Raw genomic sequence first — 17,859 nt, forward strand, 5'->3', positions numbered from 1 at the left:
TGCTGCATCATCACTAGGTGCTAGCGGACTGACTTACCTCATGCTGCATCAACACTAGGTGCTAGCAGATTGACTTACCTTATGCTGCATCTTCACTAGGTTCTAGCAGACTGACTTACCTCATACTGCGTCATCACTAGGTGCTAGCAGACTGACCTACCTTATGCTGCATCATCACTAGGTACTAGCAGACTGACTTACCTCATGCTCCATCATCACTAGGCGCTAGCAGACTGACCTACCTTATGCTGCATCATCAGTAGGTACTAGCAGACTGACTTACCACATGCTGCATCATCACTAGGTGCTAGCAGACTGACTTACCTCATGCTGCATCATGTCTGAGTAAAGGTCAATAAAACCTGCACCGATGCACTTGGCAGCATTACCGCATGCTGCAGAATAGTCGTTTAACATTTCATTTCTCATCCCATGCTCCCCAGGCCTTCCTGAAGATATAACACACGAGTTACCAAACAATGGTTTTTTTATAGATAAATGTAAATGTCTGCCAACCAGAAACAGTAAAATGAACAATGCTAGTGACTAAACAAAGTGGCCCTTCATTGAACTTTACTAGTGTTATAACAAGAGGATTTAACTTGAGAGCTCCAATGAGTTTGGAAGGAACAGTAGAGGATCTATTCCCTTTATAGCCCGATTGATGTACACGAGCCACAAAACTTTGTAATATAGGCTACTTGTGTAAAGTCCTTAAGCGTTAATTATTTGCTAATAAAGATACAGTAGTACGCTTGCAGTCTTGTGCACTGTGAGAGATTGTCATGAGTAATTACTATGTGGAGAAATATCCGGCAAAGCAGAAAGGTGCCCATGCGGTGCAGTGGCAAATATGTAGCACTCTTGCATCTGAGTCTGATGCTCTGGGTTTGATTCCCATGTAAGGTAAACTGAATGCCCAGCAATGCACAAATAAAAAAATTTTGCGCAGAAAATATCAACATAAGGTATACCACATCTACCATTCCAACTTTCGAATGAAGGTGATTGTTTATTTCTGGGTACTGTTTCTATTTCTGTGTAGTTCATACTGTGTAGTTCATACTTCATTTCATCGATGGCAATTCGCAGTCGCCGATACCGTGATTTATTTATTTCTGTTTGTGACCGTTGCTGTGGGACTAGTATTTGACTTCAGTCCCGCGAAAACAAAGAAATTTTTTCGCGACAATTTAAAAAGAAAATGATAACACTACGTCACTGATGCAAATGCGGATGGGTTTGTGATAGTGTGAACACCGTTATCATCGACAATCACCGGAAGTATTGTGGAATCAACACCGAGATATGACGGTATAGTGTGAACCAGCCTTTAACCACGCCTGAAATGCTGTTTCGATCTTATACTTCTACTCAAGGAACTTGACTAAAGACTTAGTAATGGGCTGTTGAATTTTCATAGTAAAATGTTCCTCACTAATTTTTACCTAATGTAACACTAAAAACACTATTCAAAAGTGTTAAACCTCCAGCAGTAGTAGAACTCATCCTTCAACAGTGCAGTTACCAAAACAAATGACTGCGACAGGTTTAACAAAATCAGCCAGCATATTAAGTGTAACATAAACATAGCCCATATTCTCTGCACAGTCTATAGTCTAAATCAGTGGTTTTTAACCTGAGTTCAACCCGAACCCTAGGGGGGTATGGTGAGTCAGCCTCAAGGGTTCGATAGAGAACTCTCATAGGTAACAGCGGAAGTCATTTTGATTCGCAAGGTCAGGTCTTTATGAAAATATACGTAATTTGTTGTGAGTTCATACAGTGTATTTAATTTGTTCTTTGAACGCAGTTAATTTTGTGCACCAGTAAAATATATACCCATATCTTAAATATGAAAAGAATCATATATTTTTTAGAATAGAGGGAATCGGTAAAAGTGCATACGAAATTAACCGGTGGAGTTCAGAGCGTCCAACAAGATTAAGAACCACAGGTCAAGACTAATACAAACTCAGAGAAATAGGTCAAGCTACTCTGTAAAATACAATCTAACATATAGTCTGCTCACCGTCTTTGATGAGAGATTCCCTCCAGAGCTCTTCATCGACTGGTGGAGGACCAATGAATATTATCTTCTCTGCATCTACCCCGAGTTCCTACATCAAAAGTTGGCTAAAATCGATTGCTAAACCTTCTGGTATGACAACTCCGCGCATGCAGAGAAATATATTTTGAAGTTTTGAAAAGTTCTGCTATCTGAGAGCGTATAAGCAGAAATACTGCAGACTACAGATACAAATTAAACTTAAAAACGATAGATAGCAGTTTCTGTTAAAAACCGCAGAATAAGCCAACGATAAAAATTCAATGAAACACAATGTATGTCACAGTGCAGTTGATAACCACAGATAGTCGATTCGGTTGGGTACCATGGATTAAACTAGCGTTAAAACCATAAAATATAAACTTCTGATAAAAGTTACAGAACAAGTCACATATGGAAAGGCTATTGAACATAGTCCATAGAAACTGGGGTGAAAAATTAAAAATCAAATCATAGAAAACAATTACAGTTGGAAGATCGAAACTGTCTATATTAAGATGTTCAAAGGTTGCCCAGTGATTAAGAAACTTTCGTTCTAGATTAATCTTCTGCCTTTTAAAGAATTTCTAAATATTTAAAACTCCACCAGCTACAGTAATATCTGATCATCTCAACCCACCCATACACTCACTACATTGCATATTTAGCTGTACTTATATATATATATGTATATGTTTGTAAAATATATGTTCTCGATGCCTTGTACTCTAGTGGCTTGATTCTCAGGGAGCAAGTAGAGGAACTCGGTCAGTTTTTTTACAATAGATTATAATTCACATTTTCTATCTCCTGTTGAAGATTAATATATGGAATTCTTACTATTATTAGGGTCATGTCTGTTCGTCCGAACACACGCTTGAGGTTGTGAAATAAGATGCTATCGTATGGGATTCGAACTAGCACCATTTATCTTACTAGTTTAACAGGGTATCATCTGCACCCAGTCAGCCGTATTAGACAATACCAAATACCTAATTGCGCGCATAGTTACTCACTGCACTTTATCTTTCACGGTACATGAGACTGTCGGGTACTGGCACATTACTGACACATAGAAGTCAACCAACAGTAGGAGATCAAGGCTTTTGACTATCAGGTGCTAAACTGACAATATTTCTGTAGCTCCAAAAGTATAAAAAAATTTCTAATCAAATCGAATAATTTGTCTCGCCAGTTGAGCTAACCTCTGACCTCTGTTAAAAGCTATCATTGGCTGGTTATTTCTTGTTATCTATTTCTCAAACTAAAGAGAACAGCGACCGCTGGTCGTGTGAACGGCCCAATAATCCATAGCATGAAACTTTGCCGCAACTTGATTGGCTAAAGAGCGCAACTAGGAGTATATTATAAAACATAATTATTGATAGCAAACGCTTGATTGTCTCACTGAAAAGTAACGCATAAACACCCTAGCAAGAAACAAAAACATTATAATGAAGAGGAAATGCGTACTGTATCCAGGTCTGCTGGCACAATCACCTAGCAGCAGCTCTTCTTATATCCACAGCGAGGTAGATTTATAAGTACGATCAATAATAATTCCTTGTCTAAGCTTGAGGCTGAACACATGGACATGATATGCCTAAGTGGAGTGATACTATTCACATGGGAAAAGATAAACTCTGTTCATACAAGAATATATTGTATATAGACATATTAATAATAACAGAGACATAAGATAAGGAACTTATATACATTTTACTACATTTGGGGAAGTGCAGTGTGCAAGCATTTGAGAGGGATAAACTAACAACCAATAAAAATGGTATATGTTTTTTTTAGAACAAATCGAAATGATAAGAAACTCCTGTCAACCAATCAAAATGATATGAAACTCCTACCAACCAATCAAAATGATATGAAACTCCTATATAATCATTAAGTACTAATAGAATGATGTGAGTTTGTTGCCACAAAGCCAAAGAAATGATAGCAGTGCTTCAACCAATCAGAACATAACATGAACTGGCACTTTAGAGCACCGGTTCACTTCACAATTTACATAGAATTCTTGAGGGGCAACAGTGGTATTACAGCATACAGTAAAAACTAGCAAAATCTAATACCTTTAAAAGCTAATTGTTACAGGTAACTGTGACATGGAGCTGTGATAGATAAACATGATAGATAGCTGTGACAGATAAGTGTGACAGATAACTGTGACAGATAGACATGACAGGTAGATGTGACAGGTAGCCCTGATAGGTAGCTGTGACGGGTAGCTATGACAGGTAGCTGTGACAGATAACTGTGACAGGTAGACGTGACGGGTAAACCTGACAGGTAGCTGTGATAGGTAGCTGTGACAGGTAGTCGTGACAGGTAGCTGTGACAGGTAGATATGATGGGTAGCTGTGACAAGTAGCTGTGACAAGGAACTATGATGGATAACTGTGACAGGTAGCTGTGACAGGTAATGGGACAAAAATAATGTGTGTTGAACTGCAGCAGGATTACTAGGAAGCAGGTGGCTCTTCTAGTTCCTCACTGCAGAAACAAACCTACTGACCCTTTGAGTTCCAGTTTACAATATATTTGTTACAAATAATACTTTTAGTCTTTATATTTTGATATTTGACAAATATCGTCTATTTCAACACCCGTTTAGTAAACACTTAAATTTTTACGATTTAACTGCACATCGTAAGCACATTGTAAGCACATTGTAAGCACATCGTAAGCACATCGTAAGCAAAATACAGTAATAACTTGAGATACAAGTATCCTGACATACAAGCAATTTGAGATATAAGGAAAATTACAAGCAAATTTTTGCCTCAGTATACAAGAAAGTTCTCAAAGCTGCTGCTACGTGGCTGAGAATGTGGAAGGTCACTTATGAGAACAGTATCACTCAGTTTTTCTTGTCGGATAAGTTTGTAAAAGCTTTAACAAGGCTGGATAAGTTTGTAAAAGCTTTAACAAGGCTGGATAAAATTGAGAGTCAAAAGAGTAGTAAAAAGTAAAAAAATAAAAATTAGATTTAAGTTCAGGGTAAAGTTAAAACTTATTTTCAAGTGTGTGTTTAGTAAGTTAAGTTCACTTGAGTTAAATTTAAATTTCATGTCACACAGGGTCACAAAAGTGTAGCGTACCGAACGTGTTGCTATCAAGTCTTCCTCACATTGATGTTAGCCGCTACCGTCTGCCTCGAAGGTGAAAACTTCATACTGTGCTGTACGTAACAATGTTACATTCTAATGTAGATAATAACATCTAGATAGGTATTTGGTACTTTACGAGTCTAGGTGGTGAATTAGAGCCATTACAAAAACTTTTTTCTGTTGTAATACATGTATTTTGTTTTGAGGTGTTTTTTTTCAAAAGATGAGAAGGGGCTAGTTTGCATTTAGTTATTATATACAGGGTAATCTGATTTGAGATATAAGTAAATTGTCATACGAGCTCGGTCCTTAAGGTAATATCTAAGCTATTAATTACTATATTTTTATTACAGCGAACAACATGATGATAAAACCAGAAAAGACTTATTATACCATTTGACCCAATCTATTGCTAATCCAAATCTAATTGTGGATGCCACCAACAATCAGCCAGATTACGTGAGTGGGCAATCCCTCAAACATCGAGTATAATGTCTGCTTTGCTTATTGCAATTAAGAGGCTGTGAGTTTTTTAGGAGCAAAAACGATGCCTCTGTGATCTTGACTGAACATGTCTAATTTCAATGACAAAAGAACCTAGATGACTGGAGACATGTCCAGTTGCAGAGAGCAATTTAATGATGTATGTCATTCCTGTCACCATTGGTGGGATTTGAACCCCGACCTGTTGTCACATGTCAGGCATTCTCCTCCACAAGCGATTTAACAGTAAAACACATTAAGGCAAGTCAGAGTAGCTCTAGAACAACCTAGCCTAAGTTTACAACAATGGAAACAACCATAGAGGCATTTCGCATATTTTAAAGTAGAGCTTCGAGAATGAAATGTTACGAATGTGTGACTGCAGTCAAGGTCACTGGAAACCCAATGAAAGTAGCAATACTTCTGGTGACATCTACCGGTTCAAGGTTGATGGCAAGTCGCTGTACCAGAGGTTTTGTACGCATATGCTATTGCTATAACAGCAGTTTTATAGTTTAATTAGCGCTTTCTCATTGCGCTTTCTGAAAGCTTGTTTGTTGCTTATTGATACCATAGCTTTTTCATATAAAGCTCTCACTTTTGTTCTCAACTATCAAGATGGACGCAGCTAATAAGGTTTCTGTCAATAAACTGAATATTAAACTTTTTAAACAACATAGGCTTGTCTTGTTCATTAATTATTTGAGAAAGCTTTACACTTCACTGTACGCTGTACAGTCTTTACTATAATAAGAGCCGTGTCCGTTCGTTCGTCGCCATGTTGAGAGTGCGAGAAAAAAGATTGCACTGCACAGGAGTCAAACCACAATGTTCGGATTCCCAGCCAAGTGCACTACCACTGCACCACCCGACCACATTTCCTCATCAAAGAATAACTGTGCGCCTAGTTATTACACATGATGATCTCTAATAGCACACGGGACTGCTAGCTTAATAGTAAACCAATAATAACCAGACTCATCTGGAATTGACAGGCAGTGCAGTCCCATCGTATTTCCAACCAGAAAGCTAGCGTGATTTCAAGCTCAAGAACACCTCATAACTGGAGTTCTGATAGCCAGTGGTGGTATAGATCATACCATGAGTTTTTGACCAATCCAGATGAGAGAGTCCTCAAACTCTTGCAGAGGGACATGATGTTCAGGATTTCTGTCGGGAGTATTTGCATCATTGGATCCTAGGAACAATGTTACGGCTTGACACTCATAAGCCAAATCTGCAACAGAGTCATTTGATATTCTTGATTGGTCTAGAAATCTTTATAGGAAGGTCATTGCCATCATTTTTAGATTATTCTGACAAATAGCAGTGACTACCAAGTCTAGAATATTCTCAAGCTTCGTAGTTGTCACCATTTAAAAGAGATGTTGCCATTTAAAACAATCTACAGGGTTGTTTTAATTGTTATCATTTCCAAATTCTTCCGCAGGATGGTTGTTGTAACCTAATCTAGAATATTCTACAGCTTAAAAGTTGTCCTTGACTTTATTACTATTTCTAGAACATTCTGCCAACTGTTTTTTATGATTATTGGATATCGCACTAGTCTGACCAATCCTGAATTTGAAATAAAAATTAGAATGTTTCAGCTATAAGGACCAACATCGAGTACGGGATGGAAACAGCTTATGATAGACAATAGCTGTCCTTCACTTTCGTAGATAAATATGTTAACATGTTATTGTTGTATTACCATTATTTACTGTAACTAGTATCTTACTACTAGTGTGAGTAGCTAACTAAAATTATGGGCAAATAAACCAATATTTGGTTTATCTGCCCAGCAGATAGATATTAAAAAAAAAGTTGATGGTGTTCTTTTCTATACTGTTGCATTACGATCATCTGAGTGCAAATTTAGATTCCTGTTAGTGTACGAACCATCACTACTGGAGCGCAAAAGCTAATGAAATGTGACAGTGTTTCAACTTTTGGTACCTGTTATGTCAGCAACAAGTCTTCTAGTCTTGTATGTCTGCCAGTTATTACGGCTGCCGCTACACTGAGTATAATTAGCTTTGAGATACTTGTATCATTACCTCGATTAACAATTTTTTAATGAAAAAACACAAAACATTTATTTATTATCTTGCATTGATGTTTTATTTTATGCAATTTAATCATGATTCTTTTATAGTTTTTAAACCTTATTTCATACTATTGTTGAGTTGTCACTTATACAGGCAATACTTCTACACTTCAATTACCAGCTCAGCCCTGAGTTTATGTTTTGGTTTTTATTGTTTACACTTGAATAAACAAAATTGATCATTTCTAGGCAACTCGTAAACAGCGCATACCTTAGTGTCTGAAACCTGATATGAATTTACAAGAGCAGTAGTGATACCTGATAGATTGTATCGTATCTCTATTTTTCATGTTAGAAGGGCTGAAAAGGGTGTGATTAATCGACCAATGCATATAGCAATTAATTTAAAATTAACTAAAACCAATTGCAAGCATATATTCATATACTAAGAAAAGAAAATCTATTTTTAAATTCTTCTTAAATGTAAACACAGCTCAGCAGAAACTGTGACTCTTTCAGCAGTTCACATGAGGCAAGCAGCTTCCTTTCACAGAAAGGAGACCACACTGTTTATTTAAACTCTCGGTGAAATGTCAATAATATCCCTATACTTGGGCAGGCAAACTATTCAAAATGGCTGTCTATAAAACTGGTTGACAATCAACCGCAAGTTCCTGAGCTGCACGTCACTTCCAGTTCAGCGTGTAACAGATAACAACTGTGAGATTATTGTTAACAGAGTGACTCAAACTGAACCATAAACATGATTGAAACTGACTGAAACTGAAAATGAACATTTGGAACGAGAACGACAGGGTGAGTGAAATATGAAACCAGCAAATCCTCCACCATATTAAAAGAGAAACCTTTAGCAAGGTAGATAAGGGCATGAAATGAAGCAAGATGAATTGAATGAGTATTTTTAAAAAAACAGGCTGTTAAATTGCTAGTTCACAGGTCAAATCTTATACTGTAAATGAAACTTATGGATAATAGCTCTTGAGTGGAGTGGCTCTATGGAAACATAAATCTATGCCCTGTTTACAACCTGCTCATTTAATTTACTGTAAACTGATTTTCACGATTAGTAAAATCCACAAGCTTTAACCACCGGGTTAGCTGATGCTCTACCTTGTTCATGGCTAATCCGGCCCATGTATAGGTCTGCTACTTGCCATAGTGACTTATTTCATTTGATTTTGTTAACTTCACATCTATGTAAAAACTATTAAAAGGCTATGAATTTTTAGGAACGCTACGGATATAATTTTACAAGCAGTATTTTATCCATTGATGGTCATCCCTGGAATATTTTCAATTCATGAGTTTGTTCTACAATTCTTGGATTCTATGCATGAAGCTCCAATTGTAAACCAAAAACTGGCTATAAGTGTTGAGCTGAGAGAAGTGATCTATTGTATGTACTGAATAGTTGTCCTCTCTTGTTACTCTATGATTTGCTAGTTACAATATTATTGTTTATTGTATTATTGTTTATTATTATCATTACATTATTTTACAGTTGTTATTGTAAAAGTAATGAAAATAGTTGTTCAGCATGCCATCACTATAAAACTTGCAAAGAAATATCTTCTTCACAATCATTTAACCTTTGTTCCTATAATCCCGAACTTTCTCTACACAAGGCCATAAGTGCAACATCGGTTTTGTGTAGAGAAATAGTTTATATGTCACTTTTAAAGAGTTGTACAATATTTCTCTACTAGATTTTGTTGAGATTGTGGTAGTCAGCCGTAACACATCCAGCATCACAAACTAACCTTCATCGATGAGAGCAGGGAGGAGCTCCTTCAGCCATCTCACATTGTACCCCTCGAGGCCACGATTCACAACATCACACTTTCTACAAGCACACTGACTTATTATAACTACAAGTGTAGCTGTGGAATCATATCAGACTGATAATCTCAAGAGTAGACAACTCCAAAAATGTGATCTTTTTTAATAGATGTCGCTTCCTTTTAGGCAAGTTTGGCAAAATTATTAAGATAACTGGTTTTTGTTGCTAGACTTTATTCACTACCAACTATTCAAAAAGTATCGTTTATTTAGCGAATTATGCAGCAAATTGGAGAGGTCTAGTTATTAATACAAATAAAACATTTACATGTATATTGCAATTCCACCTTTATATAAAAGTAGCTAAGAAAACTTCTCTCTGAAACATGAGCTTGACAGCCGCTTGCCTGGGCTTACAACAAGGAACGTTGCACTTATGACCTTGCATAGAGAAAGTGCAGCCTGATAGGAGCAAAGGCTAAATGAGTATGATAAGAGGGTATTTCCATGCAAGATTTATAGTGCTGGCACGCTGAACAACTATTTCCATTACCTTTCCAATAACAACCATAGTAGACACAATGCAACTAGCAAATCATGGAGTAACAAGAGAGGACAACTACTCTGTACAATAGATCACTTATCTCAGCTTATTAACTATAGCCAGTTTTTAGCTTATAATTTGAGCTCCATGCATAGAGTCCAAGAAATTGTAGAGCCAACACATGATTTGAAAATGTTCCGGTGATGACCCTCAAATGAAAAAAATAAAACAAAAAGCAAAGTGCTCTTACATACCAACAAAGACATATAAGGCATCAATGATTTGCAGATTCCTTATCAGCAACCTATACCAGATGTCTATTCCTTAAATATATTTCTTAAATATCAACACAGCATTTAAAAAGAAATGATGTCCAAAAATCTTTCCCATTTCGATGATTGCCATAAACAACCAAAGAACTCTGCCTTTTTCTAGAATACATAGGTCATTATATAGGTCATTATATAGGTCGACAAACAAAAGCTTTTAACGAATTTCTGATATGGCTGTAACAAGTTGAAAACTAATTTTTATGCAACCTCAGCCATGTCTGGCAACCTCGGCCACGTCTGGCAACCTCGGCCACGTCTGGCAACTATTAAACGCACCGACAACACACCATGTGGTTGTCTGCTAGGATATGAGAGTGATCATAAATCAAAAAAAGCGGCTCCGATTTTAGAGAAACCAGAGCTGCTTTCCTAAATTTAGAATTTCTTTACAAACTCAGAACTAAACAATTCTAAAATAGCTAAAGTATTACGATCCCAATTTAAATATTCAACTAATTCTAGATAAAACAACCAGTCAACCAGTCGATAACAGAGACAATTATGAGAAATGCATAAAAGAAATGAAACGAGACTTTCTCAGCACATTTGTTTAACAGTTTACTAAAGTAACGCATCCTCCTTAAGATGTTTCCTGTTTGTCCGATGCTGACATCAACAGAATATTCAAAGTTTGCTGAAGGAGACAAGGAAAGATGATTATTGATTCAGCGTTATGGTAATTAGCGCTGATCAATCCAGTCTGTGACAGCATCAGCCAGGCTCATCTTTGATTGTAATTATAGCATTACTGCCGTGTCTCCATTTAATAACTCAGCTTAGTTTAGGTCTCTACTAGCCGTCTAATACTCACTGCGCCCAACCAACAGCACTAATTAGCAAGTCTATGATGATACTATGTTAGATTTGAAAACTATGATTAAATGTTACCAAACTTAAATCTTGTTTAAATATGTATTTTATGACAAATTATATACAATAGCGTGCAAAATAAACTGGACCCTTTTGTTGGAAAACCAAAATTTTTAATTACAACATTACTCATTGTGAATTTAGTCAATAACCATAAATTATATATTAAACTAATCCTCATTTTGCCCTGATTTTAAATATGGAAGCCGTAAGCTGTAAAATTTTATTTTTTGATTATTATATAGTCTAAATTCTGAAAGTTTCATTTCTAATGGTTGAAGATAGCCTGTACAGATACAATCACATAATCACATCACATACATTTTAGTTGCTTATTTCAAATCATATATTTGGCAACATTTAATCAAATAAATGAAATCATAAAATATATTTTTAGTTTAAATATTTTCCATTCATAAAACTAATTATATAAACTTCTACATGAAGAGAGTAGTTTAATGTCGTAAATGAGAGCTTTTAGTTTTCCAACACGATGTCCAGTTTATTTAACACACTACTCTACGTTAATGATGATTATTAGAAGCAGAGCATAAGTTAAAATATGGAGGAGTTGAGTTCTCAAGATTGCAGGTAACAGAGTGCGTCAAGACTCTCAAAACTACCATAAATTTAGCACAATTTGAAGGGCTTGCATTAGAAATCTGAAGGCTATATGTATATCATGCACACATAAGCCCTACAAGGAAAAAACCTACTTTTTTGTCCTACATGAGGAACTCAGCAACAAGAGCAAGACTCTAATCCTTCTAAAAAATTGTTATCATCCAGGGATAACCACATATAATATAATTGGAATAAATATTTTATTTCTTTGAAAGAAACAATGTATGAACAATTAGAAATTTCCTTTCTAAATGAGTAAAATTTAGTATGTGTAACCTGATAAACCTGAATACCCTCTATAATTGCATATCACCTCCTGCACCGACTAATCACACCTGTCAGTCTATGTCAGTCTCTCATACGCTTTCACGTGATGAACATAAAAGCATCTCATGATTTCGATTAGTAGAAATGATGTCCTGTTATTCTGTTTTGTGTGATCTAGACCTTAGACCATGACAGTTTCATTAGCAAAACCCTTTTATGTTATGCCAACAGCCTGAATATACGCTGCTCACAGATTTTCAATTTGCTGACAGCATTTTACTGTCCAGCCAAAATGCCTGTTGATAGGTCATTGGCCTCTCCTGACAGCATGTTGAAAAAGTACATGTAGCTGACACACACACACCAAGATATATGATTGGGAGTAGCCATAGATCCTGAACTGTGCACTCAGTCTAACTTCATACTAATCAATATTAGTCACTTCAAAACACTGTTTGATGAGTTTTTAAAGACAAGAATGAGTTGTAAACACAGACTATATAGTAAAATACAATCACTGCCTTCACTCCGCCGTGTTTCAAAGCAAATGTCCCCTAACTACAGTCCTTCTGCAGCTGTTGCTGCTCTAGATCGACCAATCTGATATGACTCGATGAGCAAACATTTTGCCGAAACCGTGAGTTTGTGGACAGGTCGTCAGCCACAGATTAAACTTAAAGACAGTGCTGTCACATTTAACAGTTGTTATTACTGTTTAATTCTGATCTAGTTTGCAGAATTGCAGGTGTAAACCTAAAATATAATTGTTCAATTGGTTATTTTTGGAGTTGTCTACTCCTGACTTGTTGTTTCGCACTTTCTTGTCTGAGCGAAATAAAACATCATTTCCTGTTCTTGCATAAATCAGTTAGAGCTTATCTACCTATTCAAATAATTCTAGAATTATATCTGGTCTTCAAGTTCGAAATAGTTGGAACTGCTATGGAAAGAAAACCAGCTGAGATAATTACATAGCTTTAATAATTAAATAATTATTAAATAGATTAAAATTAAATTAAAATCTCAAATAATTACGCCGCACTTTTATTTTTAAATAGTATAGTTATTTTATTAATTCATGACAGCATTTTAGTCTGTTATATAACTAATTTGGGGTGTGAATTACATTCAATTAATTACTGGTTTCAAGGCTTCATAGCATTGGATGAAATCTTCATTTTTAGACAAGCAATCCAAAGCCAAGTTTCATGTTTGAGGGGTTGTTTACAGAGCCCCGCTAACTATCTACAATGAATGATAAAATCTCCTATGTATATGGCTGAGAAAGATGCTGTGCTAGACCTTAGGCTGACAAGGTAAGCTCACCTCTGGAAGTGGTCAGATACCATAGACACCCAACAGCCTTCTTCTGAGTAACCACCCTGAAACCAACCAACATAGCAACAGTTTGGTGACTTAGGGAAGCCAGGAATTCAATAAACGGTTTTTTGTTGCTCAAAACATTTAAATGAATGATCCTGCAGATTCTGTCTTAAAAAAAACCAAAGTTCTTTCGCTGTAAGTGACTACTGTACAAGCTTGTATGTTTAACTTTTCATTCAAATTAGCAATCGTCAGCAAAATTATGTTTTTCGTTCCGTGCGAGAAAAAAAATGAAGCGTCAGACATCAGGAATTATTGAGTGAGTTGAACAGACGTGTTTTAGAAGTTGATAATCTAATAGTATTGTGGAGGGGACAGGATAGTGAATTGAAGGTTGTAGTAACAGAAAGTTCATAAACTGAAACATATAATGGTGGATGAGGTATGGGACGTCACGGAATAGAAAAAGATGCTTGTCATATGTGTGGAGGGATATTTACAAATATTCTGGGCATAGTTTACGCAGGATTTTGCAACTTGTAACACAAATGCAGAAACAAAGCATCCCTTTAGGCACTTTTGAGGTGCTTTTGAGTTCTCTACTCACAACCTTTAGAAATGCGAATTAAAAATCTGTAAAAAATCAAGAAATTTCGAATGTGGATTAGGATACGGGATAAAAGCATCCATAAACTTCTAGTTATCCACTACATGCTGATTTCAGCAGCTTTTGACTAACACAGTATGACTAACACAGTAACATTGAGGTATTATCAGGTCACTCAATCAAGTCAAAATTACCACGATTCCCCAAAAAGCATACAACCGCAATGTCCTACACCAAAAACCTGTTAGCCCCTAATACAAGAAGAATCCAACAGCACACCTGGTATGATTTCCATGTAAACTCTCAGTTCCTACACAACAATGATAACATGAGAGTCAACAATGATGCTCTTCGATTGTTGAATTTAGACAAATAACACGTTAATGACAAACATAGGATGACATATAAATGACAGTTGTTTGTGGAATATGGCAACGCCACTAATAACTCATGGAGTGACTAAAAGAAAACAGATCAGACACTCTCAACCTAAATCGGTAAATATTTCTGCAGAATCAACTGCTCAGTCTCTGAAGACTGGTTATAAGTTTTACATTCAAAGAACTGAGAACGATTAAAACTGGAGCTGAGATATTAACCTTGACCAATTGATACGTTCACAATAAAACTCATTTAGATACAGAAATAAAGAGTGAGGAAATAGATTTTTATAGTCAATGGTATCAGGAAATGTCGAAATGAAGTAATACACTAGCCAGGAAGCAGCATTCATCTAGTACCTGCTGCCGCTGACAATGTTGGCTCTGAGATTAGCTGGATAAAATTAAGCCCTTGGGCCTCATCCTCTAGGGTTTATATTTAGCATCATGATTAGACTAGTGTATAGTTGGCATTCTTATGACGTTAACTACTGATGTTAAGCAATGATGTTAACTACAAATTAGTTAAACTAACCTGTGTTTGTGAGTCACCTAGCAACAAAATCTTTGGCCATTTGACTAGCTTTGACAGCGCTTGACCAGCTTTATCTGCCATCCCTGCTAAGCATGTACTCATGGATGGATGAAGACAGAAAGGGGTGATAACTACAGCTGACAGCATGCATAAAATAATAGCCTCGATAGTACCTACTGACACTGATAAGCGGGCGGGCTCTTCGCTCTTCCCATAATATGCTGAATCACTACAAGTCACGTTTAAATTACATGTATTAACTTTTTCTCCTGCAGCTGCCTTCTGCAAGCTCCAAATAAGACATGTACAAATTTATCTCAAGGCAAATCAAGCGTATCCATTATAGTGAATGCTGCCAGTTGCTGTCTAGATGATTACCCTGACATTTACTCTACTGGCTGACATGCCTATTAGGATGCCTGTCAATGCTCCGCTGACTTAATGAAACACTGCAGTCTATTTGGATTTGAAGTACTGACCTCTTGAGGGAACAGCAGCGAACACTCTGACCTGTAACCTAAGATATTGTAATGTTTCAGCATTAGACAAAGTCAGCATTAGACAAAGCAGCGTTTTTATGCAATCCATTTTTGTGCAATCAAAAACTATTCTGAATGCCGAGATGTTCACCCAGTTGTACAGCAGGTGCTCACCAGTTAGCAGTTATGACAACGGAAAGAGATACGAAATTTGTAAACTCAACAATGAGATTACAGCAGCAGATTTCTACTATGACAATTTTATGCAGCGCAAAGCACAAATAATTTCAACTGGTAAAACTAAACATTTACAAGTTTCCATACAGCGATAGCGTAGCAACTCGGCACCATCGGAACTCGGCGGAACAGCCATGCGATTCTCTGACGTCATTCAGTATCGCTGTTTTGAAGCAAAACGCTGTGTGAAGCACTCTTTGTGCCATGAAAACGGATATAGCGACCAATAGTGTCGCACTTGTGCGTGCGCATGGGTCTTGATTTTTTGTTACTTCATATGCAGAAATTTTTTGTTGTTGAAACTCTCTAATCTCCCCGTTTTACTTGAAACTGAAGAGAAGGCTGTATGAACCCAGCGCAATCGAAAACTTCCTCGACTATCTGATACAACCTAACACAATTTATTGAATAACCGTAGGCTAATAGCGCCCTATGGAAACATGACGTGAGTGTTGGCCAAACGTAGCGCCTCAGCACTGGCGCATCCAGGTGTCGATACATTATCGCTGTATGAAAACTTAGCAAATGTATTTTTGAAAAGAACATGTACCAGTGTATGCATAGCCTAGTATTTAGGCACTATTGCATAATATTCTTCTGGCAGCTGATGACAATACAGTTGAGAGTACTTGAAACTGCTAGTTATCACTAATATCTCAAACAGCGTTGATAATAATAACCTGCTGCCACTCGATGCATGCCCAGATCTAGCGGCACAAACATGCAATAACATAATACGCACAAACACTGACAAAGTTGAATTATTATGTCCATGTTGTGGTCACCCTAGATATAATTACCATACTACTCCATACATATAACCCACCTCTTCAGCTCTAACCTAGTTCCTTACACAACTTAGTTTAGCACACGCTATACCTGGGTACTTACTCTGTTTTGTATGTATAAGCCAAGCCCCTAGTGTCTATTATAAATACTTGGCTGGTCCCTATTGAAAAGCTCGCTACGACGTTTGTTCTCACGCTCGTTACTAGCCGATGCCTATAATTAGGTCAATCACAAATCCGGAATTCCCGACGTGATCAGCTGTGGAGAAGGTGACCAATCAAGACAAGCCGCTATCAGAATTGAATGACTCATGTTTGTATGCTGTTACTGGATGAGTAAGTGCATTTGATGACACTGATTGATAAGTGACAGGTCTACTATGCATGTCACACAAGCTTGCCATAAAACAATATGTTGTATTGGAGCCATACAGAAAAAATGTCGCAACAGCTTCACAAAAAAGCCTGTGATTTGGGTGTTTCCTAAAAGTACCCTGCATGGAAAGCACAGTTTTTTTCTTAACAACTATTACTGACAGATCTTTTTATAGCTTTAAAGGCTCTAAAGGTGAATGTCCTCAGCAGTCCAGTATCGGTGTACCAGCTGCGTAAAAGGTTATTGAGCCAACTTTTTCCCTTAGCAGATGAAAATGCAGTACAGAATGGAATGAACAAGATTATGTATTGAGTGAAGTCTATTGCTGTCTTTAGATGCCACTTCTATATACCTCTCACAAGTAAGTCTCTATTGTTATTGCAATTTTATTATAACTAATACCATAGGGTAGTGAGCCGTGAGAGATCATCAGGAGTGTGTGGGAAATTATTAATACATGATCATTGTTCCAACTTAACCTATATGATTTCTGTTCATAAAGCAGTAAAAGCACAGAAAATAACTATGTGCACAAATATTTTAAGACGCTAGAAGGTGGTTAGCGCAGGTGTCAAAGTGCCTTTATCTAACACTGGCTAAAGATTACTTGTTAAAGATATCTACCAGACTAAATCAGGTAGTAAAACATCTACAATATGCAATGTAGCGATGGTCAACTTCTGTTCTAAAGATAAGTAACTACATCTATAGATACAGAATTTGTACAAGCACCCTTGAAAGGTAAATATATTAAAATTGTTGTAAGAATCTGTAATTTTTATTGAAACAATTAACTACTATGCAAATCAATTCTTAAAAACTGCCTACAAAAGCTACAAACTTTTATTTTAGAAAACTGGTCTATAAAAACATATTAAACCAAGAGCTTAGTTTATACAAGTGCACTGAAGTTTATAGATTTTCAAGCAATGGAAATAGATTGCTGTATTTCAGAAGTCTGACACTGATGCTGGAGACCTGCTGACAAGATT

At 36.6% G+C, this 17,859-nt stretch overlaps 1 protein-coding gene across 2 annotated transcripts in view; it reads right to left on the reverse strand.

The window, feature by feature from the left end:
* The window catches only part of LOC137387157 (isoamyl acetate-hydrolyzing esterase 1 homolog), a 17,708-nt gene extending 1,022 nt beyond the window's left edge, over nt 1-16,686 (reverse strand). The window contains exons 1-7 of one of the 2 annotated variants that reach the window (XM_068073478.1): nt 16,595-16,686; nt 14,988-15,070; nt 13,469-13,524; nt 9,487-9,569; nt 6,756-6,892; nt 2,033-2,120; nt 325-449 (exon numbers count right to left, since the gene is read on the reverse strand). In XM_068073478.1, the coding sequence (XP_067929579.1) occupies nt 325-449; nt 2,033-2,120; nt 6,756-6,892; nt 9,487-9,569; nt 13,469-13,524; nt 14,988-15,068 (570 nt within the window). In that variant the 5' untranslated portion in view covers nt 15,069-15,070; nt 16,595-16,686. Of the gene's footprint in view, nt 1-324; nt 450-2,032; nt 2,121-6,755; nt 6,893-9,486; nt 9,570-13,468; nt 13,525-14,987; nt 15,071-16,529 lie in introns of both variants that reach the window. The other variant, XM_068073479.1, reaches the window with a different exon arrangement.
* Between the last annotated feature and the right edge of the window lie 1,173 nt (nt 16,687-17,859).

This window comes from Watersipora subatra, chromosome 2 (assembly GCF_963576615.1).
Source record: "Watersipora subatra chromosome 2, tzWatSuba1.1, whole genome shotgun sequence".
Classification (NCBI taxonomy): Eukaryota; Metazoa; Bryozoa; class Gymnolaemata; order Cheilostomatida; family Watersiporidae; genus Watersipora; species Watersipora subatra.